This window comes from Ornithorhynchus anatinus, chromosome X5 (genome assembly GCF_004115215.2).
Source record: "Ornithorhynchus anatinus isolate Pmale09 chromosome X5, mOrnAna1.pri.v4, whole genome shotgun sequence".
Lineage (NCBI taxonomy): Eukaryota > Metazoa > Chordata > Mammalia > Monotremata > Ornithorhynchidae > Ornithorhynchus > Ornithorhynchus anatinus.
The window spans coordinates 51546414-51565356 of record NC_041753.1 but is presented as its reverse complement, the minus strand read 5'-3'; the positions used below and the strand labels follow the sequence as shown (position 1 = coordinate 51565356).

The window sequence follows — 18943 nt, the reverse complement described above, 5'->3', positions numbered from 1 at the left end:
GGAATTGTGTGTACTCACTCCCTTGAACTCTCCCAAGAGCTTAGTATGGTGCTCTGCCCGGAATAAGTAATTGAGAAAATGCCACTGATTGGTTATGTCCACCTGCGAGCTCGCTGTGGGCAGGAATGCATCTGTTGTTATATTGTATTCTTCCAAACGCATGGTACAGTGCTTTGCAAGCCATTCATTCATTCAATAGTATTTATTGAGCGCTTACTATGTGCAGAGCACTGTACTAAGAGCTTGAAATGTACAAATCGGTAACAGATAGAGACAGTCCCTGCCCTTTGACGGGCTTACAGTCTAATCGGGGGAGACAGACAGATAAGAACAATGGCAATAAATACAGTCAAGGGGAAGAATATCTCATTAAAACAATAGCAAATAAATAGAATCAAGGTGATGTACATCTCATTAAAATAAATAGGGTAATGAAGATATATACAGTTGAGTGGACGAGTACAGTGCTGAGGGGATGGGACGGGAGAGGGGGAGGAGAAGAGGGTAAGGGGGGAGAAGAGGGTTTAGCTGTGGAGACGTGAAGGGGGGGAGTAGAGGGAGCAGAGGGAAAAGGGGAGCTCAGTCTGGGAAGGCCTCTTAGAGGAGGTGAGCTTTAAGTAGGGTTTTCAAGAGGGGAAGAGAATAAGCCCTCAATAAATATGATTGAATGAGTGAAAGCGAAAGCTCCCCCTGGTTCTCTTCAGTACTTTCCACAATCAACCAGCATCATGGAAATGAGGCCCCGGGCAATCTGGAGTTTGAAGAACTACCACCGCCATGGGTCAAAGTTTCCACTTGTTTTCGTAACTTACTTTTTGGTAGCTCCCTTCCGTTTAGGCTGTGACCCATTTCCTCCAGGCCCTGTATCGGAGTTAATTTGCGTGGGTGAAAGAGAACAATCAACCACTCCCAGAAGTTGGCATAGAACGTGCAGATAGTAGATGGAAAGAATGAAGACTTAGCAAGTCTCTCTCTGGAGCCAAATCATGCCTCCAGACGGGCTGAAAATGGGAGGCGAAAGACAGTGTGGAAGGAAAGGTGACCCCAAGGTTGCAAGCGAGCTCTGGAACAAGGTGAGGTGGTGGTGGTGTAGTCGCTCGTGAAGAGGAGGCGAAGGGAGGATGAGTTTAGGTTTTGAAATAGTGATTTAAAGATACTGGCAAGTGATTCCTTTGGAAACGTTCTCATGGCAGAGGAGGGGAGATGCGAGACTATAAAACGCACGAGAGGACGGGACTGTAAGCTCGGCGTTAAGGAGTTTCAGTAGAATTATCGATCATCCCATCAAACTGCCTTCACCTTTCCACCGAGCACTGTACCCGCAGGGAGTGCCAGAGGCAGGTGATGTGTACTTTGAGCACCGTAGAAGTGTGAGACAGAGACAGCAGAGGGTGGGAGTAGAACGGTCACTTGTCCAGTCTTAGAGTGCGAGTGACGCACTGGATGAGGATGAGGTTTCTGTAGGCAGTGAAGGGGGCTGGTTTGCAGCAAAGGTGGTGAGAAACGAGAACAATGTTGAGCAATTAGTGGAGTGGGAGGTGGTCATAGAAGGGGGCAGAGTTGAGGAGCAGGTGGCCACGTGGCTGGGAAGCCTGTTGGGGGGGTGTCACTGGGGGAGGGCTGGTCATGATGGGGAAGCAGCATAGCCTAGTGGATAGAGCACAGGCCTGGGCATCAGAAGGTCATGGGTTCTAATTCCGGCTCTGCTGCTTGTCTGCTGTGTGACCTTGGGTAAGTCACTTGACTTCCCTGGGCCCTCATCTGTAAAATGGGGATTGAGACCGTGAGCCCCACGTGGCCCAGGGACCGTGTCCAACCCGATTCTCTTGTATCCACCCAGCGTTTAGTACACCGCCTGGCACATAGTAAGTGCTTAATACCATAATTATTATTATTTTTAATGAGGGGAAAAAGCACAAGTTTTTCCTGTTCATTTGGGAGACCATTTTCTAATGGTTTGGAACTTTCACATCTTCAATTGCCATAAATATCTCTAACAGGCTGCTCTGTGTTCTTTCTCAGATGAGGTCCTCATAGAATTCTTCAAACCGCAAGCTTCATTCTCATCAGGTAAGATGTGGAAAAAGGAAGGGAGGAGGGCGAGAGGGATGACCAGCACTGATTGTGAAGTTTACTGATGGGTGCAAGTGTTGTTGAAATGGCCAGGATTAGAACCCAGATCCTCTAACTTCCAGGTCTGGGATCTTTCCACTAGGCCAAGCTGCTTATCGCTGCTCCTGCTGCTATTTTTACCGGGTAGCGCACCCCGGGGGAGCAGTGGAGAAACGGCATGGCCTAGTAGAAAGAGCACGGGCCTGGGAGTCAGAGGAGCTGGGTTTTAATTCCGGCTCTGCCGCTCGACTGCTGTGAGAGACCTTGGGCAAGCCATGTAACCTCTCTGAGCTTCAGTTCCCTCATCTGTAAAATTGGGATCAACACTATCCCGTCACTTAGCACAGTGCCCGGCACCTAGTAAGAGCCTAACAGATACCGTAACTCCCATTAATTATTATGCTGGAACTTGGAGACTCCTCTAAGCAGAGCCCCCAGGGAGAAGACCCTCGGTAGCAGCGTTGGCGATGGCAGCAGCAGTCCCTTCCAGAGAAGGCAGAGTGAAGCAGCGTGGCTCAGTGGAAAGAGCCTGGGCTTGGGAGTCAGAGGTCGTGGGTTCTAGTCCTGGCTCCACCGCTTGTCAGCTGTGTGACCTTGGGCAAGTCGCTTAACTTCTCTGTACCTCAGTTCCCTCATCTGGAAAATGGGGATGAAGACTGTGAGCCCCACATGGGACAACCTGATTACCTTGCATCTACCCCACCGCTTAGAACAATGCTTGGCACACAGTAAGCACTTAACAAATACCAATATTATTATTATTATTAAGGCACAGGGAGAAGGGTAGGGCTGAAGCCAAACAGTGCAGAGGTGGGGGGGGTTCACTGCTTCTCCCCTTCTTTTTCACTCCCACAGTTGCCTGGCTTGCAACAGAAGCCACTGAAGCTGCAGAGCAGATTTTCCCCGCTGTGCCCGTATTGTTGTTATTTTTTTAATGCTATCTGTTAGGCGCTTCCTATGTGCCAGGCACTGTACTGAGCACTGGTGTAGATAGAAGCTATTCAGATTGGACACAGTCTCTGCCCCACATGGGGCTCACAACCTCAATCCCCTTTTTACAGATGAGGTAACCGAGGCCCAGAGAAGTGAAGTGACTTTCCCGAGGTCACACGGCAGCCAAGTGGTGGAGCAGGAGTAGAACCCAGGTCCTTCTGTGCTCTATTCACTAGGCCACGCTGCTTCTCTATCCCTTGCCCCTAACTTGGACCACATTTGGCAATTACAGGTGGAATGGAGACTAGAACCCAGGTCTCCTGATGTCCAGAGAAGTCCCACTCTCCTACTGATAGACAGACATCCACAGAGTTATACACAGACACAGGTGCCCAGTAGTGTACAGAAAAAGTCACAAGACACATACACACACACGTACTCCAAACTGATGTACATGGAAATACAGGCGCGCACTGACCCTGACACATACATACAGGCATGAACACCCAAATAGGTACATGCAGACACACACAAATCATGGCTTAGTGGAAAGAGCATGGGCTTTGGAGTCAGAGGTCATGAGTTCGAATCCCAGCTCTGCCACTTGTCAGCTGTGTGACTTTGGGCAAGTCACTTAACTTCTCTGGGCCTCAGTTACCTCATCTGTAAAATGGGGATTATGACTGTGAGCCCCATGTGGGACAACCTGATTCCCCCGTGTCTCCCCCAGTGCTTAGAACAGTGCTCTGCACATAGTAAGCGCTTAACAAATACCAACATTATTATTATTACAAATCAAATACTCATTGCCACAATCTGGGGAACGGTGGAGGGGTGCTCAGCCCATGGCTACCAGGGGGGCTCTTGAACTAGGGAGGCAGGGCTCCTTCTGCAATTGCCAGGTCAGCGCGTGAGTGGGAACCTGTGGGAAGTGATCAATCCATAGTATTTGTCATTCATTCAATCTTATTTATTGAATGCTTCCTGTGTGCAGAGCACTGTACTAAGCGCTTGGGAAAGAACAATATAACAGAGCCATTCCCTGCCCACACGAGCTTACGGACTTGAGCACCTACTTTGTGTAGAGCACTGTTCTAAGTATTTGGGAGAGTGCAGTATATGCAGGACGCAATCCCTGCGGCCAAGTAGTCTGCACTCCAACAGGGGAGATGGACATATAACTTACAGATAGTAAATTACAGAAAAGAGGAAGAAGTGTGTAAGAGGATCAAGTGTGTAAATAGACATGTTCAAAAGTGCAGTGGGAGATTGTGTGCGAAAAGCTGAGATGGTAGTTGGGAGGATAAAAAAAATTCATCCAGGAAAGCTTCATGGAGGTGGGAAACCTTCAAAGAAAACCTCCTAGACACCTGAGGAAAACCACTGAAGCAGTGTGACCTTGTGGAAATAGCATGAACCGAGAAGTCGGGGGACCTGAACCTAATCCCAGCTCTGCTACTTCCCTGCTACGTGACCTTGGACAAGTCACTTCACTTCCCTGTGCCTCAGTTTCCTCATCTGTAAAATGGGGATTAAATACCCGTTCGCCTTCCCCGATTAGGCTGCGAGCCCCATGTGTGACAGGGAATGTCTGGCCTCACCATCTTGTATCTATCCCAGGCACAGTGGTTGGTATAGAGTAAGTGTTTAACAAATACCACAGTGAATAATAAATAGCATGGCCATTCTAGTTACTGAGGAAAAAGCCAAGTGGAAGAAGAGGTCGTATAATATTCTCTTTACTTCTCCACTTCCTTACTGAGTAGCCACCCCTCGTATGCCAGGTCAGCCGGAATTTTGGGGTGATGGACTGGAAGTCCTAAAACTCTTGGCAGCCTCACCTAATGTGGAATCTCTGATTACGTTCACAAGGGACGTGCAACTCGAGAAGGAGGTTGGGGTGTGGGGAGCGGGAGAGGCAGGTGACAGGAAAGGACAGGAGTTCCCTGGTAGCCCCCAATTCAACTCACTCCTAGACTCATCCCTTAGTAAAGGAAAAACAGATTTGGAGGAATGGAAAGAACACCGCCTTTTTCATTTAGAGGCATGGATAGCCTGCTTATGGTGGACTCAACTGAGTTCTGACTTGAAAGCTGTAACCTCTAATGGCTCCCAGATCTGCTTGGGAGGGGAGGCCATATGCTCTCCATAACATTTTACAATAACTTTTTCTTAAATGTGAGTTGTAACTTCTACTCTCTTCTCTTTAGTACAATAAAAACCTCTCTGTCTCTGTCTCAGGTGAGACCATAGTAGCCTTGAGCTGTAAATTCACCAGTAAACTCTTCCTGTTACATGCCAATGGCTCTGATGTCTCTCTTAAGGTAAGAGAAACCTGTGCATGCCTGAATTGTTATTTTTTTTTAGTGTAGGTGGTCAATTTACTCAATTGCTTGTGTGTCCACATGTCCCTTTATTGGTTTGTCTCTGGTGTCTGTGCCTGGATTTGTCTCAGTCACTGCTGTCGATCTTAGATTATAATCAAACAATGGTAACTAATGAGAACTTATTGTGTGCAGAGCACTGTACTAAGTGGTTGGGAGAGTACAATACAACAGAGTTGGTAGACACGTTCCCTGCCCACAACGAGCTTCCAGTCTAGAGGGTCCCAGACTATAAACTCCTAGCCGATAGGTGCCTTGGCTGGTTTCTGTGGAATAGAGAAGGGAAAATACCAGTCCCCCAGGTATCAACTAACACTTCCTAACTCTGTCTTTGATTCAGTCTAGTTATTGGATTTATGAAGTATTTTGGCATTGAATGTCAACACCAGCTTTATTAGCATGAACAAACACGTGTTCAGTGTGTAGGATTCAGGGCTCCTAAACCAAGTCCAGAGGACAAAAAAGGTCCAGTCTGGAAAAAATGCAAACTTAAGGTGACCGGATTTGAGAGATGAAACGGCTCAAGGTAGAACAATGTCGGGCCTCTGGGTGTGGCCAGAAGAAAGGGTGGGGGGCAAAGAGAGGGGGAGAAATAGAAAGGTGGAGAGGGGAAGAAAGTATGGGAAAAGGGGTGAGAGAGAGGAAAGGGTGAGGGGACCGAGGGAAAGAAAAGAGGTAGGAGGAGAAAGGAGATGAGGGGAGAGAGACAAAATAAGAGATGAAGAAGGGAAGAGAGAAAGGGATTGGGGAGAAGGATAAAACCAGGAAAGAGGAGATTTAACTTCTCTGCCAATGTCTTTTACCACGGCTCAGACCCTGGACCCACCAATTTGGTGTGACTAAATTGTGGTTTATCATCTATTACTACCTTGGAAAATAGGCTTAATTTGAAGTATTGCACTTGCTGTTTTAGTCTGCGTGGCTCAGTGGAAAGAGCACAGGCTTTGGAGTCAGAGTTCATGGGTTCAAATCCCGGCTTGGCCACTTGTCAGCTGTGTGACTTTGGGCAAGTCACTTAACTTCTCTGTGCCTCAGTTACCTCATCTGTAAAATGGGGATTAAGACTGTGAGCCCCACGTGGGACGACCTGATTCCCCTGTGTCTACCCCAGCGCTTAGAACAGTGCTCGGCACATAGTAAGCGCTTAACAAATACCAACATTATTATTAGTAGTAGTAGTAGTATTGCAATCAATCACTGAAATATGAATGTTCCCATCACATAAGGAGGAGAATGTTCCCATCATATAACATTTATATATCATAAATGTCAGTCCTCCTGCATCCTTAGGAGCATCACCTCAAATGCTGGTGTCTTTATTGCATCCTAGGACCTCATTGTTGGCAATGTTGTCCTGGCATTTGATGTTGGATGCGTCACTGGTGAAACTGTACAAGAATTTGTCCGATTTCTTTAGAAGGCCCGGGTCTCTCAGCCCCAGAGGAGGATAGACATCATCTCAGCCCTTTAGGCCCTCAATTCGGTATTCCATTGTCACCAAACTATGTCTGTCCATCTCCCGAAAGCCTTAATGTCTTTCTCTCTTCTATTTTCTACTACTCTGTCCTATCTGAGCATCATTGGCTGGCGGGGAATTGTTAGCTCTATATTGCCAATGAAAACCTTTGGCTGTATGTAGGACACCAGCTTAAGACTGGTGCATTATCTCCGTGTTCTTCAGGCTTTTCGTCACCTGAAGTTACCGTGACGACTCTGCAAAGTAATGCATTATCATCCGGGTGTCTTTTTGTATATGTGCCTCGAGAGCCGAACTACAACATACAGTTGTTTCCAGAAGGCTCTCTAAGTATTTAAGAACAATACGTATTTCAATGAAAGATAACTCTACACACCTCTACATTTGTGTTGTGTGGGGGTGCCTCTGTCTTTTCAGTGTGTGTATCCAAGATGGCTAAATTGAAGCCTTACCTTTCTGGTGTCTTGGTTTGTCTGTCTCCAGCCCCTTCTTTCATCTCCTTGGCCTCTCCTGCCTCTCTTCCCTGACCCTGACCCCATCTCTTCACATTTCCCCTGTGTCAGGGGGTGCAGGAGCAATTCAGTTAACTGAGGTATTATTTAATAACTAGGGCGAGGAAAACCTTCCTTCTTTATATCTATACTTGCTTACCTGGGGAGAAAAGGAAGTGAGGAAGTATCAAGGTGTTTTTGTTTGAAATTGCTTTCTATGGAGTTCTGCTGTAAGCTGGGAGATACGAATTGCTGTGAATGAACTCATGACTGTTTTTCTCTTTTGTTTTCAATAGCTCCAAAACCAGGAAAAGAACCGGGAAAAGCAGTTTTTCATTTTGCACCCAGAAGGCTCAGAGTATTTCTTATTTGAGTTTTTCTCTCAGCAAGGACATTTTCTCTGTGCAAAGGCTCGCTTCCTTGAGCTTTGCTCAGATATTGATCATTCTAATGAATTCATGTTCAAGCTCACTAACTCTGAATCCTCTAACTCCAAAGACATCAAGTTTGGCAGAGCAGGTGGCCAAACTGAAACCAAATGAGAACGGGGGGAGAGAGCTACACAGTGTGAAAAGCAAGGAAAGCATGTTTAGATTGCTGGGGAATTAGGTGCCCCAGTCTGACTCTTCTACTTCCTAGATTTGTCTTCCTTGATTTTAGAATTCAAGAGGTCCTGCTTCTCTGAGGCTCAGAGAAATTTGGGATGAAAAGCACCACACCCAAAATTTCTCTGATCCCTCAGAAGCAGGATTTTCTAGGGCAGGAAAGGAATAGAAGGCAAGTCTGGTCTCTGGTTTTCCTCTGGAGTTTTGCATTTTAGAGACTGGACTGGTTTTAAAGAGGCTTTATTTAAAGGCCTCCTAAATTCTAGGGGTTCCATTCTAAAGTTGCTGCCTGACTGAAACACCAGGCTCAGAGTTTTCCCTAGTTCAGTAACACTAAATGACAATGGGTGAAGCTGTTTTGGTTGGGGGTGGGGATGTCGGGAGGGCACGCGCCGGTATTCAAGGGGTAAGACTCGTACTGGGTGAGGGGAAGTGGAAGGGAATGGAGTTTGAAGAGGCACTAGAATTGCCAATTTGGGGAAAGGGGCAGACAGCAGAATAAAGATTTCCCAAAAAGACAGTCCGGAGCTGAGATCTCCTCCAGAATCATCCCACACCTTATGCTAACTCCTATTCATCACTGAATACTGAGCAGTTACTGTGTGACAGAGCACTGAAGTAAACACTTGGGGGACTACAGTACAACATAAACACATTCATTCATAAAGAGGTAAATTTATTTGAGCCATTCCCCTTTTTGGAAAGAGATGGAGTAAGGAGCTGTTGTATCATACTTGCTTAATACAGGGCTGTGCACACAGTAAGCTCTCATTTACCATTGAATAGAAGGGAAATAGCAGGGTGGGGTTCACAAAGAGGAGATTGTAAACTCCTTGTGGGCAGGGTTGCTGTTTTAATCCCTTCTAATCAGTGGTAATTATTGAGAGAAGATAGCAATAGGTGCTGACTAAGACTGCTACATAGACAATCCCTGCTTTTTGATGTGAGGGTGCACCACACCCTCAGCCAAATTTCTCAACCAAATTTTTTTCCCCACAACCAATTCCCCAGAGGTCACTTGTCATTGTCCAGGTATCTCAGCTGCTATGAAGGATTTTTCCATTGTTTATCCAGGGATAAATTTCTCATTTTATGAAGTGGGGATTAAATACCCTTTTCCCCTCCCCCTTAGATTGTGAGCTCCATGTGGGATAGGGATGGTATCCAGCCTGATTAACTTGTATTTATCCCTGTGCTTAGTACAGTGGTTGGTTCATAGTAACTATTTAACAACTCCCACTATTATTATTATTATTATTCTAACCCAGAGAACAGATGACTCGGGTGATCTGCTTCAAATTGCTTTTAAAACAGTTACATCTGTCTCCAACTCTGAACTAGTAGAGTTGCTTCAGAAAGTTAGATTTTATGAGCCTCTAAGCATCCCCCAAATGAATATTTTCAACAGAATGGTCATTTCCAATTGAATCAGAGCTTTGTATTTATATTGAAATCCCAACCAGGCCCTTTTACCCTCAAGACTTCACATAACTTTTACCATCACAAACAGACCAGCAGTTAGTGAACCGCCCATACAAATATGTACATCCATCAGTCATTGAGTGACGGGTCTCAGATTCCGGTACCTTAGAACTTTGAAATGACTGCCAACTCTCTAGCAACTGCCTACCATCATCTTTTGGAGTAGAGTAAATTTAAACCCAATTTCCCTTTCATCACAGTATAGTTGCCCTAAAAGGGGATAATCAAAGAAACATTTTTCCTGGGGGCAATATTCCAGATTTTACTAAACCAGTGTGGATGTTTTATTTGTTAAACAACAGTGAATGTTTAATGGACAAACATATTTTTTAACACTTATAAGCAGTAGCAAGAGTATAGGTGTAGGAAGATGTTTTTGGTCATATTCTGAGAATAGTTTTACTTAGTTATGTGGCCCCAAAATCAAAGTATAATATGTGAGGGGCTTTGTGAAAAATAGCAAATTTTGTAAACTTTGGAAATAATATTTGTTGCACACCATGAAATAGAATACGTATAATGCTAAATATATGAAAAAAATAAATCTATCATGAAAAGGCATGTCTGATTTCAGTATGAATAGCATGACTTTATGGTTAAATCGTTCTGGTTGATTATAATAATTCCAAAAATAGTCATCATCCATGATGGTGCAGGGAAAAGATCATTGCTGTGGGAATTAGATCTGGACGCCAGGGCCAGTTGTGCAAGGAAGGGGAGGGAGGGCTGCTGGGGCTGGGCAAGGATTCGCGGGGAGGTCTGCTGGGGCTGGGCAAGGATTGGGGGAGGCCTGTTGGGGCTGGGGGCAAGGAAGGGGAAGGAGGCCTGCTGGAGCTGGGCAAGAGGGGGAGGGAGGCCTGTTAGGGCTGCCCTGGTGGCGGTGAAGATCTCTGAAGAGCCACCTAGCGCGGTCCAGGAGGTCAACAGGTCCAGCAGGAATCCTGAAAAATAGCTACTGAGGCAGCTTTATGCTGTGCTCACTTGGGCCATCACTAGGTCCCGAACATGAAATTCCTTGGTGTGGGTTTGGCAATGTGCTGAACACTCGCCCACCCTCTCATTCTTTGCCCTCAGTGTCCAGGCGGGAACATGATTGGCAGGAAGGAGAAAGTGCAAGTGGTGTTGTGCAAATAATAAGTGCTAGAGTCGATTCCTCCGTGCAGGTTCTTTGGGCCCAAAGACTCGGGACTGAGGCTTCTGTAAAATAGGGATTAGATACCTGTTGGAGGCTCGGGAGTGAGAAGCAGTGTGGTCTAGTGGATAGAGCAGGGGCCTGGGAGTTAGAAGGATCTGGGTTCTATTTCTTACTCCTCCACTTGTCTGCTATGTGACTTCGAGTAAGTTAGTTCACTTCTCTGTGCCTACCTCATCTGTAAAATGGGCATTAAGACTGTGAGCCCCACATAGGATCCAGACCGTGTCTAGACTGATTATCTTGTATCTACCCCAGTGCTTAGTATAGTGTGTGGCACATAGTAAGCTCTTAACAAATGCCATAAAAAAAAGAGGCTCACCCATCATTCTTAACTGGAGACTCCACCACTGAGTGCCTTCTGAGAGTGAAGCACTGTCCTACGTGCTTGGGAGAGTACAACAGAAGTAGCAAGACATACAATTGCTTAAGAAAATCATTTTCTCTATCCATCACTAACATTTATTGAGCACCTCCCGTGCGCAATACATTGTACTAAACACCTAGGAGAGTACAATAGAAGTAAGACACAATCCCTGCCCTCAAGGACCTAACTGTAGCGGGGAAGAGAGACACAAAATTATTTACAGTTGGGAGGCAAAAGATAGTGAAAGATGGAGAAGCAAATATATTGGTGCTTAAATTGTGGCCTAGTGGAAAGTGCATAGGCTTGGGGGTCAGATGCCCTGGGTTCTAATCCCAGCTCTGCCACTTGCTTGCCGTGTGACCTTGGGTAGGTCACTTCACTTCCCTGTGCCTGTTTCCTCATTTGTAAATTCAATCACTGTTCTCCTTCCCCCTTAGACTGTGAGCCCCATATGAAACAGGAAATGGACCCGTTCTGCTTATAGTGAACCTATTCCAGCCCTTAGTACAGCGCTTGGTGCATAGTAAGTGATTAACAAATGCCACCATTATTAATAGAGCAGGGAAATCAATATGTACATGCATAATAATAACGGTGGTATCATTTAAACTGTGAGCCCGTTATTGGGCAGGGATTGTCGCTCTCTGTTCCTGAATTGTACATTCCAAGTGCTTAATACAGTCCTCTGCACATAGTAAACACTCAATAAATACTATTGAATGAATTTGTTAAGTGCTTACTATGTGCCAAGCACTGTTCTAAGCGCTGGGGTAGATACAAGGTAATCAGGTTGTCCCCTATGGGGCTCTCAGTCTTAATCCCCATTTTACAGATGAGGTAAATGAGGCACAGAGAAGTTAAGTGACTTGCCCAAAGTCACACAGCTGACAAGTGGCAGAGCTGGGATTAGAACCCATGACCTCTGACTCCCAGGCCCGTGCTCGTTCCAGTGTGCTATAGGTGACTGGGAGGACATAGGGGCTGACCTGGGAAAAAGAAAATTGTAGGATGCCTCCTGGGACTTTAGGAGGGCTTCAAAGATGAGGAGAACTGTGGTCAGGCAGATTTGATGGGGGTGAAGGGGTTTCGGGCAGGAGCAAGAAGCCAGAGATTAGAGAAATGAGAGTAAGGAAAGAGAAGGTGGTTTACTTGAGAGGAGCAAAGAGAACAGGCTGGGGAATAGCAAATGAAGAGGGAAGATGACAAGAAACCCGGTGAGGTGTCTTGAAACCAATGGTCAGGAGTTTTTGCTTGGTGTGGAGGACATGGCAGTCATTGGAGGGTTTTGAGGAGGCAAGAGATATAAGCAGAATGACATTTTTAGGAAGATGGTCTGGGTTGTGGAGTAAAAGTTGAAAAGGAGTCAGAGAGACCAGTGATTATCAGGGTCATCAGTTATACAGGTGACAAAACTGAAGCGCAGAGAAGTTGTGACTTCCCCAAGGTCACAGAGAAGATATGGAGGGCAGGGATTAGAACCCAGGTCCTCTGACTCCAGGCCCATGTTCTTTCCACTAAGCCACACTGCCTCTCCGCAGCCGTCACCACTACCAGCAGCATCACCATCACAATTGAGAGTTCTGCTCCTCACTGGCTTCCACCTCAGGTCTGTTGGGATATGGAGCAGAACTCCAAAATTAGGATGGTCCCCCCCCCTACTAAAAAGGATTTTTCTGTCACCAGAGCCTTAACCTGGCCCAGCCCCATTGAGCTCAGGGAACCTGAGCCAAGGTATCAAGGCTATGGTATTTATTGAGAGCTTTCTGTGTTCAGAGCTCTTAATAACAGAGTTGGTAGGCACGTTCCCAAATATTAATAATTATTATTATGGCATTTGTTAAGCACTTACTATGTTCTAAGCACTGGAGTAGATACAAGGAAATCAGCTTGTCCCTTGTGGGGCTCACAGTCTTGATCCCCATTTTACAGATGAGGTAACAGGCTTAGAGAAGTTAAGTGGCTTGCCCAAGGTCACTCAGAAGACAAGTGGCAGAGCTGGGATTAGAACTCACGTCATCTGACTCCCAAACTCGTGCTCTTTCCACTAAGCCACGCTGCTTCTTATTACAGATACGTAAATGAGTGCTGGGAGGCTGAGAGAGGGGTGATTATCAAGTGCTTAAAAGGTACAGATTAAGTGCACAGGTGACATAGAAGGGAGAGGGAGTAGGGGAAATGAGGGCTTAGTTGGGGAAGGCTTCTTGGAGAGATGGGATTTTAATAAGTCTTTGAATGTGGGGAGAGGGGTGGTCTGTCCGATATGAAGGGAGTGGGAATTCCAGGTCAGAGGGAGGATGTGGGTAAGGGGTCAGCAGTGAGATAGGTGAAATTGAGAGTCAGTGAGTAGGGTGGCATTGGAGGAATGAAGTGGATGGGCTGCGTTGGAATAGGAAATCAGAGAGGTGAGATAGGAAAGCCAAGCTGATTGATTAAAGCCGATGGAAAGGCGTTTCTGTTTGATGCAGAGGTGGATGGGAAACCACTGGAAGTCCTTGCAGAGTGGGGAGATGTGACCTAAACAGCCCTAGTGGTTGGCGGAGTGCCCCTCTCAAACACTCCTCCCCACCAGTCATGTTCCTCCCGGGGCATGAAGCACAGTGAGTGACTAAGTGGAAAGGATTTTTTTGCATATTAAGTGGTTGCCATTCAAATACAAGAAAAATCAAATTTTTACCCTTTCGATTCCTCTGGCCTAAAATCAGTCAATCAATACCATTTGTTGAGTGCTTACCGTGTGCAGCGCACTGTTCTAAGCACTTGGGAGAGTACAACTGAATAAAAGACAGAATCTCTGCCCTCGAGGAGGCTACAGTCTAGAAGGGGAGACAGACACAAACTAAATTGCAGATAAAGAAAGAGAAGATAAAGAAATGTTTAAATAACTGCTTAAATAGTAGGGCATGGCAGTTGTTATATCCAGAAGTGCTATGGCAGGGGTAGGGAAATTGCATAAGTGCATATTTGACACAGTTGTTCTTAGATGGTACTTGGGGGTATACAAACTGGGGAGAAGAGAAATTAATCAGGGCAAGCCACAGACAGAATCACAAGCCAGAAAAGAAGACATCAGAGTAGATTACAACCTGAGTCTTCCTACAGTATTTTCTCTAAAAACAATGCTTAAATAGAGGCAGTAGTTGAAATAGGAACCCTGGGCAGTATAATTGATACCTCTCTCTCCCTCCCCCCTCCATTCCTTGTCTTTCGTGGGTTCTTTCGTTCATTTATTTATTCACTCATTCATTCAAAAGTATTTATTATACCTACTATGCATAAAGTACTTACAGTAGGTATAATAAATACTTTTGAATGAATGGGTGAATATAATAAATACTTTTGAATGAATGGGGAAAAAATTACCTGGAGTGAGAATTAGACATGATAACTGACCCCCAGGGGGATCACAGTTTAGAAATAAGGGAAAGGGGGCAAGGTTGGCAATGAACTCATATGGAAAAATGAAACAATAAAAATGGATAAACCACGTAAAGTGTCAAGGACTACGGTAAATACAATAAGAACAAAAAAATTGGGCTAAAGGAGTGGAGAGATTCAGGCTCCTCTCTACTCAGGTAGTGCTGTTCAGAGTCTATTTGTCACAACAGTCACAACCCTCCTAGTGTTCTAAATGTTGTGGGCTTCAAACTGACACTTCAGGCTTTATCCACTCTTCCCTCTCTGTCCCTCTGCATGCGTGTGTGCGTGTGTGTGTGTGTGTGTATATTGCATCTTCATTTTCTTGATTAGAAGCCATAGTTCACAGGTTTTCAGACTGTCTCTGATTTTGCACAAGTTTTTCTTGGAATACACATCACTCCTTACTTCTAAGTGACTGCAGTCCATTTCACAAGTGTGTGAAAGGAATCCTGAAAAGACTAGGCCTGGTATAGACTTACTTGTAAACCTGAAGAAAAGTAGGTATTTTCTGCATAATGACACTTGGCTCAGCCCCCCATCCCAGCCCCAAACTATAAAAGGTCATATAAATCATGGTTATCAGTTCTAATCTTCGTCTACATCGGCACAGTCTTCAGCACTTCCTGCCCCAGCCCTCCATTACTTGGGGCCTGTAGCAGCCAAACATTTTGCTAGGAGATGGATGCAATCTTGATCTGGCAAGGCTAAATCAAGTTTTCTATTTGGATTAATTTCAGGAATGTAGTGTTTGATCCAGAGAGGACAGGAATCAAAAGCAATTTTTGCATAAATTCATTGCAAAAGACTTTAGAATTTCCCGGTGAAAAGGATCCTACAGTATTGCCAATCCAGCCCCACGGGCCATCTATTAAACATTTCAAGTAACTGCTACTGTAGGTTTTCTTCTTTTTTAAAAATAGTATTTGTCAAGTGCTTATTTTGTGCCAGACACCCCACTAAACGCTGAGGTAGATACAAGCTGATCAGTTTGGACACGGTCCATGTCCCACATGGGACTCGCAATCTTAATCCCCATTTTACAGATGAGGTAACTGAGGCACAGAGAAGTGAAGTAGATTGCCCAAGGTCACCCAGCAGATATGCGGCAGAGCTGGGATTTAGAACCAGGTCCTTCTGACTCCTAGGCCCCTGCTCTGTCCATTAGGCCACACTGCTTCGCTGTTGATGTACATCCCTTAAACAAAACTACATGGACCAAATTCCTGATGGAAAATGATGCCAAACCCTCAACTTTTGGGGTTTTTTTTTTCACTTTCCTTTTAGGTAATAAAGCTTTAGCAATTTCATTTAAAAAAAAAATGGAGGAAAGTTCTTGGGGGGAAGTTGGAAAGGGGAAGCAGAGCAGTTGGGCATGTTCATCTGTACCAGTTGCAACAGAAGAAATCCGATTCCAACATGTGCGCTGTGCCAAGACACTGAAGAAAAAACAAACTCCAGTGTCATTACCGAATTACATTTTCCCTTTGCCTTGGCAAAGTTCACTGTGGTCCAATCACATGCTGAGTTGGAAATTCAGTATTTCAATACACAAACACACACCCAAGAAACATGCACAGACCCTACCCTCCTCCCTCTCAGCCCCTGCCATTCACACACAAGTTATTTCAAAGTAGAAGGGAATAAGACTGTATTTCTTAGTTCACATAAAACATGGCTGATTGAACACACACACACACACACACACACACACACACACACACACACACACACACACACACACACACACACCCCCTCCCCCATACAAACCCCCCCTCCACCTCCCTGCAAGGAAAGAGTTATATCTAAAGCTAAGTTTTTAAGAAAGACAATCCAGATAAAATAGAGGTTGAGCAAGGTGAACAGAGATTTAAGAGACATATGTTAGGGGGTTCACCAGCAAACTTTTCTTTCACTACAGAGCTTAGAAAGACATGAGGCCCTTTAATGACCAGCTATTCCGGCCTGACATTAATTAGATTTAAAGTTCCCTCCTCTGTGAACTCTTAAATAAATAGGTTATTGCTAATGTGGTGCTTTCAGTAATCATAAAAAGTCCAGGGGCAAACTGGTTATATAAATCCTTTTTAAATGGAAAGCCAATATGAACTCCATTTGGTCTCAAATTGTTTTTTTTTTTGAAATTAACCCTTCTGTGGGTGTCCCGCACACCCCACAACCACGTCATGGATTTAAATATATGTACCTAAGTTATGAATATCACAGGGTGGTCAGGATGGGGAGGAGAAATAGGGTAGGGAGATGAGTGATTAATCAGAGCAGGCCTCCTGGAGGATATGCAATTTTAGAAGGGCTAGGTTAACTCAAGAGGAACCAAGCATGCAAGTAGGGGTTTAGTGAGAGAGGAGCAAGAATAAGCAGTGGGGAGAGAGCTAATTGCCTACATGAAAGCCAATGTTTCTGCTTGATGTGGAGAAGAATGGACAACCATTGGAGGTTTTCGAGGATTGGGAGATGTGTGCAGAGCAATGTTTTAGAAAAATGATCTGGGCAGCCGAGTGAAGTATATCTGCAAGAGGGCTGATGTGGTAGTAGAGACCAGATATGACGAGTGCTTGTACCAGTGTGGTAGTAATTTGGATGGAGAAGAAGGGGCAGATTCTGGAGATGTAGTGAAGATAGGACTGATGGGATTTAGCAATTGACTGAATAGGCAGGTTGAAGGAAACAGATGCGTCCAGAATAACGCTAAGTTTGCAGACTTGTGAGACAAGGGGGTTGGTGGCGGTGTTAACGGTGATGGGAGAGTTGCGGAGAGGAGAGGGTTTGGGGGAGAAGCTGTGAGTCCAGTTTTGGAAATATTGAGCTTGAGATACCACCTCTTTGATTTTCCCATCCTTCCCAGTAGTATCTCGAGTGGAGAGCTCCCTCCTCCTCTTAAAATCTACCCCATCCTTTTGCACCTTATTAAAACACTTGCCCCTTCCAGTCTCCTTCTCTGACCACCATCTTCAACTGTTCAATCCCCAGTGGCTCCTTCCCCACTGCTTTCAAACAAGACCACGTAGCCCCTAGTCTAAAAAACAAAACCTCCCTTGACCTCATAGCTCCCTCCAGTTATTGCCCCATCTCTCTCCTACAGCGTTTTTCCAAACTCATCGAGTGAGTTGTTTACACCCACTGCCTCCACTTCCTCTCTTGCAATTTCCTCCAGAACCCCCTTCACTCTGCCTTCTGCTCCCTCCATGCCACAGAAACTGCCTTCCCTGAGGTCACCAATGGCCTCTAACCTAGCCTAATGCTCCTCAAACTCTCAGCTGCCTTCAACACTGTGGACCACCCCCTTCTTCTAAAAACAGCATCTAACCTTGGCTTCACTGACACTGTCCTCATGGTTTTCCTCCTCTCTGGCCACTCATTCTCAGTCTCCTCCTCAGGCTCCTCCACTGCTTCCCACCCTCTAACTGTGGGAGTCACTCAAAGGCTCAGTTCTGGTTCCCCTTCTCTTCTCCATCTACCCCAGCTCCCTTGAAGGACTCATTAGCTCTTATGGGTTTAATTACCATCTCTACCCAAGCATTTTCCAAATCTACTACTCCCAGCTGAACTCTCACCTTTTCTTGCACTCTCGCGTTTCCTCCTGCCTTCAGGACACCTCAGACTTCTCTTGTCCAAAACAGAACTCCTCTTCCAGCTCTCCAAACCCATCATTCCCCCAGCCCAGACTTTCCCATCACTGTAGACCACACCACTATCCTCCCCATCTCACAAACTTGTAATCTTAGAGTTACCCTCGACTCATCTCTCCCATTCAACCCAGCTACCCAATCTGTCGCCAAATCCTGTTGGCTCTACCTTCACAACGTCACTTAAAATCCACCCTTTCCTCTCCATTCAAACTCCCACCATGCTGATCCAAGCACTTAAAAAAAAATCTTGCCTTGACCACTGCATCAGCTTCCTTGCTGACCTCCCTGATTCCTATCTCTTCCCTCTCCAGTCCGTACTTCACTTTTCCGCCCTGATCATTTTACTGAAAGTCCACTCAATCCACATCTCCCCACTGTTCAAAAATGTCCAACAGTTCCCCATCATCCTCCCCATCAAAAAGAAACTCCTAATCGTTGACTTTAAGATCAGCTCTCCCTCTCCTACCTTACTTCACTGATCTCCTACAGCAACCCAACTACAACCCAACTCTACTACAACCTTACTGAGAAGTAGTATGGCTTAGTGGGTAGAGCTTAGTGGGCCTTGGAGTCAGAAGGACCTGGGTTTTAATCCTGGCCCTGCCACTTGTCTGCTATGTGACCTTGGGCAAGTCACTTCACTTCTCGGTGCCTCAGTTACCTCATCTGTAAAATGGGGATTAAGACTGTGAACCCCGTGTGGGACATGCACTGTGTCCTACCTGATTAGCTTGTACCTACCCCAGCACATAGTAAATGCTTAACAAATACTATTTTTTAAAAAAAAACCTCACTCACTTCATTCTAATGTCAACCTACTCAGTGTACTTCAATGA

The 18943-nt window shown here is 45.4% G+C and overlaps 1 protein-coding gene across 2 annotated transcripts in view; it reads left to right on the top strand.

Annotated features, from left to right (window-relative positions):
• The window catches only part of LOC114807936 (interleukin-33-like), a 29396-nt gene extending 19358 nt beyond the window's left edge, over positions 1 to 10038 (top strand). For both annotated transcript variants that reach the window (XM_029054840.2, XM_039910947.1), the window contains 3 exons: positions 2023 to 2070; positions 5287 to 5369; positions 7694 to 10038. In XM_029054840.2, coding sequence (XP_028910673.1) covers positions 2023 to 2070; positions 5287 to 5369; positions 7694 to 7939 — 377 coding nt within the window. In that variant the 3' untranslated portion in view covers positions 7940 to 10038. The remainder of the gene's footprint in view (positions 1 to 2022; positions 2071 to 5286; positions 5370 to 7693) is intronic.
• The last annotated feature ends 8905 nt before the right edge of the window (positions 10039 to 18943 follow it).